The sequence below is a fragment of the Podarcis cretensis genome (assembly GCF_951804945.1).
Source record: "Podarcis cretensis genome assembly, chromosome: 6".
In the NCBI taxonomy this organism is placed as follows: Eukaryota; Metazoa; Chordata; class Lepidosauria; order Squamata; family Lacertidae; genus Podarcis; species Podarcis cretensis.
Window position 1 is genome coordinate 42,795,112 of NC_137175.1, and position 11,154 is coordinate 42,806,265.

General features: G+C 41.1%; 1 protein-coding gene and 1 long non-coding RNA gene across 3 annotated transcripts in view; one reads left to right on the top strand and one right to left on the bottom strand.

Annotated features, from left to right (window-relative positions):
• DSTYK (dual serine/threonine and tyrosine protein kinase) overlaps nt 1–4,394 on the top strand; it is a 38,325-nt gene extending 33,931 nt beyond the window's left edge. Inside the window, exon 13 of the mRNA XM_079979058.1 lies at nt 345–4,394. Within this exon, the coding sequence (XP_079835184.1) occupies nt 345–532 (188 nt within the window). The 3' untranslated portion in view covers nt 533–4,394. The remainder of the gene's footprint in view (nt 1–344) is intronic.
• LOC307218156 overlaps nt 1–11,052 on the bottom strand; it is a 40,834-nt gene extending 29,782 nt beyond the window's left edge. The window contains exons 1-2 of one of the 2 annotated variants that reach the window (XR_013839832.1): nt 9,234–9,283; nt 6,982–7,043 (exon numbers count right to left, since the gene is read on the bottom strand). This is a non-coding gene — a long non-coding RNA (uncharacterized lncRNA). Of the gene's footprint in view, nt 1–6,981; nt 7,044–9,233; nt 9,284–11,013 lie in introns of those variants that run through there. The other variant, XR_013839833.1, reaches the window with a different exon arrangement.
• Between the last annotated feature and the right edge of the window lie 102 nt (nt 11,053–11,154).

Below are 11,154 nucleotides of genomic sequence, written 5' to 3' on the forward strand. Positions count from 1 at the left end.
TTAGGTTTCAGAACCGTTACAGCATATGAAAAACGGCTTATAAGTGGTCAACTCATGTGAACAGTGTAATGCTAGAAACACTTTTGTGGTCACAACAGCAGTTTCCATGAGTAAGGGGCCATACCTTTCCAGTGCACCCTACTTTGTGTAAGTCAGTATTTATACATAATGTGTGTATTGACTCAGAGCCTTGTCCATAATTGGAAGCTTGAGTCTGGTTTCTTTCCAAATGGGCCAGGTAAACAGCTTATGCCTCTGACCAGTGTAGTTAAAGCTGAAGTAGCAAAGATCAAATGAATTATTTCCCCTTTCAGTCAAATAACCATGTTCTCCTTTTTGTCCAGGAGTACGCCCTGAACGCCTTCGCATTTTTGATGAGGAATGCTGGCAGCTGATGGAAGCCTGTTGGGATGGAGACCCTTCTCAGCGCCCACTCCTGGGCATTGTCCAGCCCACGTTGCAGAACATAATGGACAGGCTTTGCGGGTCAAACTCAGCACCGTTGAATAAAGGATTAGATGACTCTACTTGAAAAACAAGCCATGGAGGAACTGTTCTGTTATGTGAGAATGCCGGCCCCCACTTTGGCATGGGCAGCTCAAGAGGGTAGCTTTTCTGAAGAGAGACTGGCCAGAAATTGGGCGCTTGGGTGAGACGATAACGAAATTCCACCTCATATAGCAGCCAGGGACATTTCATCCCCAATACACTACTAATGCAAGTTGCTAGTGCTTCCCTCTTCCCTTAAAAAGCAAGAAAGATGGGAAATTCAGGCCTTGCTGTCTGGAAAGGATTTTGCTTATCCCCTTCAGATTCCAGTAAAAGGAAAAAAGCACTGTGTTTCATAACTGGGGCAGCCAGCACATCTGCATCCCTAGCTGCAGTCTGCTATGTGTCTGCAATGGCTCCCTTGAAGGTCACACACATGAATGTGGATTATTGGAAGACATAAAGTAGTATCTCTTTCATAGGATGGGTTTTCCAGCTATTCTTAGCGTGGATTCTGAGGGGTGTAAGCTAATATTAACTTCATAGTACTTGGTATGTTTACATGGAAGGATCAAAGGATCCATTCTCTTGAGGGGAAGGCCACACTGTAATGGAAATGCCCTTAAAAAAAAGTATAAGCTACCTGTGCTTTATCTTGTGAACCAAGCTCTTTTTGGTAAACGCTTAGTAGCAATTTTTGCAACATCTGATTAAAGATGGCCTTTTTATTTTTATTTTTACAATCTTACAGCAAGATGGGTACTCCACCAAAAAAGACTCTGCACATACAGAAATTGAAACATAAATTGCTTGCAACTAACTACTGCCTGTATCCAGTGGACAACTAGCAGGCCATGTTTTTAACTACAGCAGCTTTCTTGTTTTGAACCCAAGTATAAAGGCAGTGACTGTTTTAAACTAATTATTGACAGGCATTTTAAAATATTTCTTCAGCTACTTTTTTTAAGCCATTCCCTTGGAGAATACCTAAGAGAGACCTGACATCATTCCATAGATGTGCATGATTGCTATTTCTGACCATTTCCTTCTTTAGGGTTTGTTGTTTGGCTGTGTTAGACTATGTTAATTTAGGAATCCATTGCAGGGAGCACATAGGGAGGACAGTCCAGAGTCCTGCAAAATGAAGGGCTCTTTCTCATGTACTTGACGCACCCCTGAGAGAAAGATTTGTTTGCATTTGTTTGTGCAAGACTTAGTTTCTTAGTACAACAATGTTTTGAGGAAAGGTGTGGGATAAGCTGGAGAATGCAACTGGCGTAAGGTCAAAGTTTTTCTCCCGTGTGTTTGGAGAATGAAGGATGAAACCTTATTCTCCTTCTTCCACACAATGAGGCATGCACTGGTTTCATCGTCATAGGATAACTGAGTGTGCGCTATACAAAGCCAATCAAACATGCAACATACAGTCCATTGCTTCTGTTGCACAAAGCAGAATTACAGCCTCTTGCCTGTTTGCATAAACTACTAGAGACAAAAGTGACCTTGCAATGTTACTGGCCCAGCCTAGATGAACCCTTCCTGTGTGCAATAAAATTGAAACTGTGCTTTTAAAATGATTGCTTTTTACTTAATGGGCATTCATTGCTATGTGGTGATCTAAACTGTATTCGCACTTCTGTCTACAAATTGTAGCATCTGGCAACTTGAATGGGCAGCGACGGTTGCCAACCATGCTCACAAAAAACCACATATATTCTCAAATAGATATTAGAAATGTCACTTATCTGCTAGCTAGGCCACTGTTCCACTCATTTGACAGTATTTACTCTGTACAGTGGCTAGTGACCTTGTTTAGAGTGAGGAGGGTCTAGGTCAGTATTTTTGGAAGTATATAGTTTATGTAAAATTAAAATGAATAAAACTATTTGAAAACGGCTTGTATAGCTTTTCCCAAACAGCCACTTCCTTATTCTATAATATCCTGTGCCTTTTTGAAAACTTGAGTTAAAGTATTGTATCAAATTCCACTAGGACTGTCTTCCCCATGGACACCTCTGGCTCAGTACACCTTTCCCAATGTACAACCATGCATGTGCTCCTTTGTTAGGCATAAATTTTATTTATTCTGAGCAGCTCTGAATCAGATTTCACAGGCCCCCTGACATGCCTCACAAGAGGGAAGAGATGGGTTTTGTGTCGTCTAAAGATCTTCTAGTTAAAGCACATTTGACTTCGATTAAAAAATACACCCTTGTTCATATTTGGCAATGCTGTATGCTTTCTCTACGTTACTACCACCCTTGTGGCCCAAGAGCATGTATTTTGAACACACTAAAATTTTTCATAGCTGTTTCAATAGAGGCAAACAGATGCCACGACCAGGTATTATGGTAGGGGTAATGGTGGCTATCTGTGTATTCAGGCCAGCTGTGAGTGCAGAGCATCTATCACTGCGATCCCACTCCAGTTACTTGGCAAAAAGCATTAAACTGAAGATCTGTTAGAAGCAACTCCTGGTTGTTGTTGTTTTAAAAATAAAGTTATTGTTGTGCTCACGTACAACTATCTTATGCACTGCAAAATACCTCTTCTCTCCCCACCTGCCTCTTACCCACTTTGTTCTGTACCCAAAAGGAAACTTTGTTTACTAAACTGTATTATGCAACGTTTACAAGTTGCCACTGACTGGATGGCTAAAGCAGGTGCTCCAAAAGAGATGTTTCTTTAGAGTTGGAAACATGATAAATCAAACTAGTTTACAAAAACAAGTATACTTACAGAAAGCAGAGCTGGAGGAATCCATAGTGGTGCTAGTAGCTCATGGTTCAAAGATGGAGCTATTCAAAGCTGACCAATTGCTAGGCCACTTATTTCTGCTTTGGATATTGTGGCCAATTTAGGCTCTGGATACAAACACTACATAGGATTCACATGAGTGAAAGCAAGGCTTGAATGCAATGTCATGTTGCGATGCTGGAGTGTTGCCCTCAGCTTGCTAGTGCACTGCTGCTGTCTTATCACATTGCTGTCTAGTGCAGTGGATTATGGGAGCTTTTGTTTGGCAACTGACCATTTTTGTGTGTGTTTCCTCCATCTGTAGTACTTCTAGTGACTTGATTATACAATGCAAGCCCTTCTAGCTTGTTGAATTCAAGTGCAAGCTATTCTATTTATCTTTTTTTAGCACTTTTGTGTTCATCCTTCTCTCAGCCCCTTCCCTCCTGGATAGTATTTGGAGGCTCAGAAACTGCTTGAATGTAGGCTCTTGTAGGGTGACTGTCATTAATGGAAGGACCATCAGTACTGGATCCCAATCTAATGTGGTTCTCTGTTGAGCTTTCACTTTTAGAGATGTACATAATGCCTTCTCTGTATCTACTGGTCTCCTCGCCAGTTGTCCTCACTTTGTTATTTTTTAAATTTTAATACTATGATTTTTCCCCCTCCAGGGAGAGAATAAGAGCACAGCAGCATTTAAAACTCCCTCAGGGGCTTAAATAGCACTGTATTTCTTGAACTTGTAATGCTTCCCTTTGTTTTGGTTCTATTAAACTGATGGTCAGCTGTTACAACTTGGCTATTGGGGGAGGTAGAAACCTGAGTTAAGAGTTGTACAGTTCCATTGTAATGCCTATAGATTTTTGTACTACTTTTATTTTTTAAAAAACTTATGTATATTAGTGTTAAAGGCAAAGGTAACAAACTTACCAACTGTATAGGAAAAGTGCAATAACATGGAAAATGACATGATTGAGAAAAATATTTCCCTTGTATTCTGTAATACTAATTTACTCTCCACTGCAGCCCCTTCCCCCATTACGTGTATTTTAAGAGACGTGACTGTGGGTCAAGACTTCATTTAGTGCTATAATGAAAGTCTGTTTTAATAGAGAGTAGAATGCACAGAAGTGCTGTGCTGTATAATAAAGGTTGCATTAATATTTTTTGCTGCTGCTTGTGTGGTTTTACTTTTCCAATAATTGTTCCAGAGACTTTGCTGAGTTTTGAATCTGTCACCACCACCACCTGGGGAGGGGTAGCAATAATACCTGCTAATAAACTGATCAAGTGGCTATTGAGCCACAAGGGCGTGGGCTTGTGTTGATGAAGCTACAGCAGTACATGCTCTTTGGCAATGGGGATGGATGGATGTCCTTGTGGGTACTGAACTGCATTACAAAATTCATCACTTATTTGGGGATGTGCCAGTACTGCCCCTAGGATAGTATACACAATAATAATCCCAATTCCTGTTGTAAGAGTTTCCACCTAATCTTTCTCTTCACTATACTATATTTCAGCCTTGCTTGATAAAATGCAATCTGTTTTTACTGCAGTGAACATGATTACAACTCTGGATATGGCACATTGGCAATCATTGATGTCAAAATCCTGTGGCACCTTAAAGCTGGCAAATTTTATTCTGGCATAATAAATTTCAATGGATTAAGAGCTCATTTAATCAGATAATCTTATTATGATGGAATGAAGTGGGTTAGTCTTTGTAATTTTGATAGGCTGTTTTGGGTCTGCTCACGGTCCATTCAAAGCCATTTTTCCCAGTCTTGGCTCTTATATTCTACCATAGGCATCTTCAAGGTGGCCTAGGATTTTAGAGGATTAGTTTGGAAGAGATTTCTGTTTTACTACTGCATTAAGTAATGTCTGGCAATAGAAAAATATAAGGCTGCCACAATTTCTTACTATCGTATAAAAAAACAACTATGCTTGCTTGTAATTCTGGATATTCAAAAAAGAAAAAGCAAATACCATAAAATGGAGAGAAGTTATACACAGAACTGTAATACGGGAACAAAAATGCTCCTGTCATGTTCACCTCTTTTGTAAAGATTCCCCAAACATCTCTTCTAAATGAATAAAACTTAATAAGCCATGGACTAACATATCCTAATCCAGAGTTGCCTTGCTCTTCAGCAGCTCTTGAGAAATAGTGCCAGTTATACAAATTTAATCAATCTCTTTGTAAATGCAACAGCTCTTGAAATTAGATGGAAAAAAGGCACTTCCTCTTGGCCGCTCTAGGCAGCCATGTTGCTTAACATGAATTCCTTTAACTGTTTCTAAAGGTTTAAAATCCTGGATTTAGATGGCAAATGAGACTTGATAGATGACTCCTCCCAATTACTTTTGCTGCCAGAGGGTACAACTTGGGGCATTTGGGATGTGTAAGAAGAGGGAAGGACTTAAAACATTTGAGGGCTAAATTAACCCTTGCCTGCTCTATTTTCTTTCCCACCCACCCACAGTTTTCAAGGTTATTTTATCTCTGTCAAAACAATATTAAAAAATTCCTTCCAGTTGCACCTTAAAGACCAACTAAGTTAGTTCTTGGTATGAGCTTTCGTGTGCATGCACACTTCTTCAGATACCTGAAGAAGTTATCTGAAGAAGTGTGCATGCACACGAAAGCTCATACCAAGAACTAACTTAGTTGGTCTTTAAGGTGCTACTGGAAGGAATTTTTTTATTTTGTTTTGACTATGGCAGACCAACACGGCTACCTATCTGTAACTTATCTCTGTCAGGCTGCAGCAATAGGAGTACCCATGGGAAGGAGGGTATCCTGTGTACTATGCTCCCTTTCTGCCTTTAACATCCAGGTCTGCTGCCATTCCATCTAATTTATCCCTAAGGATTAATTAAAAACTACAGCAGCAGGGCAGGTGTGCTAAAAAACAATGTACTGGTTAGAGTTAGTCTTATGCATACAGTAAAGGCTAATCATGGAGGCCAGACACATCTGTCCATGAAAGCTTGTGCTATAATAAAATAAAATTAAGTGGGTGCAAGATCTTTTGTCATGCGGTTGCTGGATTAGAATTTACCGAAGATTTGATTGCATTCTAGGCTTGAATAAGGACAGTTCCCCCTTTCATTACACATCATTTTATTCCTTACTATAGGGATGTGGGTGGTACTGTGGTCTAAACCACTGAGAATCTTGGGCTTGCCGATTGGAAGGTCGGCGGTTTGAATCTGCACCATGGGGTGAACTCCTGTTGCTCTGTCTCTGCTCCTACCAACCTAGCAGTTCAAAAGCACACAGTGCAAGTAGATAAATAGGTACTGCTATGGCGGGAAGGTAAACAGCATTTCTGTGCACTCTGGTTTATGTCATGGTGTTCCGTTGCACCAGAAGCGTTTGTCATACTGGTCACATGACCCGGAAAACTGGACAAACACCAGCTCCCTCGGCCTGAAAGCAAGATGAGTGCTGCACCCCATGGTTGCCTTTGACTGGACTTAACCATCCAGGAGTCCTATACCTTACCTATTCCTTATTGTCACTACTGTGAATGATCGTTAGGGCTAAACTGCATATTGTTCATGCTTAAACTGGATATTTTTTCTTTGAAGAAAAAGCAGTTAGAGCACCATAATCTAAAAAGAGCTCCTGATTTGAATGGTGGTCCTACACCAGTTTCCTCCTGGAAATCCCCACCCCCGGCTGCTATTTGCTTCCAGGAAATTGCATCCTCAGAGAGTTATTTATTTAAAGCATTTCTTTACCTGTTCATTTCAGTTGCAATTCCGGAGCAAGTTACAGTTCATCCACATACCTGATACAATCACTGCAAAAGAAGGCAGATAAGTTTACAGCCAGTCAATGCAAAAATAAACATTTTGGCACTAAGCTGTAACAAGAAGCTTGGGTGAATAATCAGGTTTTCAGCTGACATCCAAAGTAGTAGTTGGGTTTATTTAAAAGGTGCAAGCCATATATTAGAGGGAAGGAAATTCCAAAGCTAAGGTGCCATCACAAGGAAGGCTTTCCCACACATCGCCACATAGCAGGGCTTAGCTAAATCAGTGGGTAGGAGGGATTTTCACAAAGAAACTGGCACAGAGCCTCCATCCATACTGGGAGCATGTTCTGGATTGGGGCCCTGTGATTGCTCCCCCCCCCCCAGAAGAATGGTGATGAGTTTAAGCATGTTTTTTCAAAAGTACAAATTACATAATGTGTAGTTTGGCCTTTAACTAAATTGCTATAGGTTGTACTTTATGCATTTCATGACCATTTGATCTGTGTTTTTCTTTACCCACCAACACCTATCCATATGTACGTACATAATATCCTAGACAGCTGCTGCCAGTCAGGGTAGACAATACTGGGCTAGATGGATCAGTGACTAAGCTCCATAAAAGCAGTTTCCTATGTGCTAGTCCATGAAACCTTACACAACAGTTTGTCTTTAAGGTGCTCAAGAAACTTGTTTTTAACTAGAACAACCTAACCAGGACTACACCTATTTGGAAACCTAAAATCTGCCTGGGCTTTTTCATATTTGGAAATCTAAAAAGCCACATGAGTATAGACAAACTTTTCAGCTGATCTCATGGAATATTGTGAACATTTTCCAGCATTTTCCTAGGGCAAGGTACACCAACTTGTCAACAAGTGAGTCAGCATTAGCGCAGAAAAATGAAACTGGATTTGTGCCTGTCAGAAAGACAGAGGTGCTCTGTTATAGTTCTTCGAAGTCTTTAGTCCCAATCATATAACCAGCAAATGTTTTATAGAAATCCCAATTGCCTATGAATTTAACGACAAAGCAAGAACCCCACACAAAACAGAAACAGTCTCTATCACAGCACCTGTTGCAATCTACAAAATTGAATTAGGCTGCCATCTTGCATATATTTTTCTCAGCATCAAGCTAAGATTACAGGTACTCAAGAAGCATTGCCTCCTGCAAGTAAATACATTGCAGCAAACCTCAGTTTTCACTGGCAAGGGGGTCCCAGCTAATCTTGGCTCCACGGCAAATAAAGCTATACAATATAGGAGTTTCCAAACACTCAGAGCAAAAAAGAGGGTAGTTATTTTCATCCAAAGCATGTTCAAAAAGTTGCTGAAGAGACTCTTCTTCCACCCCTCCCAAATTTTGGCTGAGAACTGTGGTAGTGGCCCTGGATTTTGAGATAAGACTAAAATGGAGGACCAGGAAACTTCCAAAGAACACTAGAGAAATGCAGACATTTTCAGCTCCAGGGCCACACTCCCTTTTGGACAATGAAAGGGGTCACTTACCAAAGGGTGGGTGTAGCCAAAGTGGGTGTGGCCAAACAAATACTCCATCCAGGCAAGCAAAAGGTTCAAGGACACATTCCAGCCAGGTAAAAACACAAGATGGCAGTGCAGAGCAGAACCAGTGAGAAATGTGGCCTTGGCAGAGTCCTGAGCACTGGACAGAATGATGTGGAGGCCTACTTCTGATCCCTGGGCCTGAGATCTGCTCACCTCCCACTTCCTCACCCCACTGCTAATAGAAGAAGCAGGATGTTTGTTGTTGCGAATCAAGAAACAAGAAACAAGGCATTTTGCCTCTTGTTCTTCTCAAGTCACGTAGAATGCAGAAAGTGAACTGCAGCTTTCTTAGCATTTTCTTAACTTCTATAAGGCAGCTTACCCCACACTTTGGGAAGAAATACAGAAAAAGTAGCACTCGTAAAGTGGTACCTTGGGTTACAAACACTTCGGGTTACAGACTCTGCTAACCCAGAAGTAGTACCTCGGTTTAAGAACTTTGCCCTAGGATGAGAACAGAAATCGTGCACTGGCAACACGGCGGCAGGGGAAGGACCCATTAGCTAAAGTGGTGCTTCAGGTTAAGAACAGTTTCAGGTTAAGAAAAAGACCTCCGGAACGAATTAAGTTCGTAACCAGAGGTACCACTGTATTTGTTTTCTGTTTAATATATTGCTGTAACTCACAGAGGGATAAAAATGTGTTGGAAGGTAAATATTCTCAGGCTTACCGTGACTTTTGATTTTTGGGAGAAAGAACCACCAAGACCAAAAAGAACCTGAAAAAAGAAGAAGTGTATCTGAAGAAGTGTGCATGCACACAAAAGCTCATACCTAGAACTAACTTAGTTGGTCTTTAAGGTGCTACTGGAAGGAATTTTTTTTCTTTTATTTTGTTTTGACTATGGCAGACCAACACGGCTACCTATCTGTAACTGAAAAAAGAAGTATGCCAGTTTACAGAAAAAGATGTCTTGTGTTGTGATACTCTTATCATTTTACAAATGATAACTGAGACACTTACAGTCACTTTATTTGTATACCACTTTCCATATAAACATAACTTTTTGAAGTGCACCGTCCATAAAATTGAAATACTTGTGTACTGCATTTGTACCACTCATATCCCTCCCAAGAAGGAGCACTGTTATCACCACACCACCACCCACTTAAGGAAAGCTAAAGATGCTTTCTGCTTGCTGCATCGTGGTGTGTTCATTTACTCTGCAACCGCCTGTCTTGAACCTGCTTCTGAAACAATATGAGTTAGTAAATATTTAGTAAATGTCCCAACAGATTTAACTGCTAGAGACAGAAGGGTTGTGTTTCTGGTGCTGAAACCTAAAAACGACAATTCCAGACTATGTGGTTAGGTTACGTGACAGTAAGGGCAGTGGTTTATCAGAAATAGGTACATGAAAATTTGGGATTTGCTTCGAAGGGAAGCCTAAAAACTACCCGCATGATTAATTTCCCTCCCACGAATTTCTCCCTTTATATTTTAATTAATTATATGTCATAATGGCCAAATACAAAAATCATAAAATTTTAAAATTCTGTTCCCTCCCTCCCTACCCCGGTTTCCATCCCTTATGTCCACAGAAACAGTTCCTAGCCCGGATTCCTCACATCCGAGGCCTTCAAGTCTCTGTCAGTCTCTCTCCGCCGATTTTGTTGGTAACCCTTTTTGTTGGTCCTCAGGTCTCGAAGGAGTTCAGTCGCAGTCACACCAAGTTTTCTTCCATCCAAAATACTTAAAAGCAGTTGCTGCAAAAGGTCAGCTGCTCTCCCATACTCAAAGAGGAAGTCCCAAGCATATTTCTTTATTCTTTTAAATTCCAGAATTCCAGGTACTCCAGGGACTTCCTCCTTCATCTTTCTCATCTTTCGCAGATTTGTAATCCGAAGATCTTCTTCTTTATTTCCTGACAATATAGGCTTCTGATTGGTATTTTCCTTTTCCACTCCTTCTTTCCTCTCCACCTGTTCCAAAAATGTCTCTTCTGGTTCAGCTGCAGATTTCTTATTAGTCAAATCCTTTATGCATTCAGCAGAGTTGTTTGTTTTAGAATTCAAGGTCATAAGCTGCTGCTTCTACTACCTTTACATACAGCATTTAACAGCACTGATTGAGAAGCAATTTCCCAAGCATAGCTACCCGGCTTTGCTTTCAGTATCTGCGTTCTTTCTCTCCAGATATTTGCATAGCTGTCAACTTTTCCCTTTTTTAAGGGAAATTCCCTTATTCCGAACAGGATTCCTCGCAAGAAAAGTGAAAAGTTGACAGCTATGGATATTTGCAATTTGGAGAGAAAAGGCGTCTCAGTAGAAGCCTTTTCCCCACAAGCCCTGCGGCTATCACAACACGCCTCTCGATTTCCCTTTCAGGCCAGGAAGGTGAACCAGGTGCTCTCCAGATCTTGTGGGATTACAACTCCCATCAGCCTCAGCCAGGATAACCTGGTTGCAGCCGGATTTCAACAACATCTGGAGGCACGCAGGTTCCCATACCTGCCCTAGAATAACATGCGTTACGCCCGCACCGTTTCCTCCTCCGCTGCCGCCCGCCTCCCGGAACTCTTCGCGCACGCTGCTTCGTTTCGAGCCGGTGTTCTTTATTCGACGGACTGCGATTCGTAGCTGCCCTGGCGA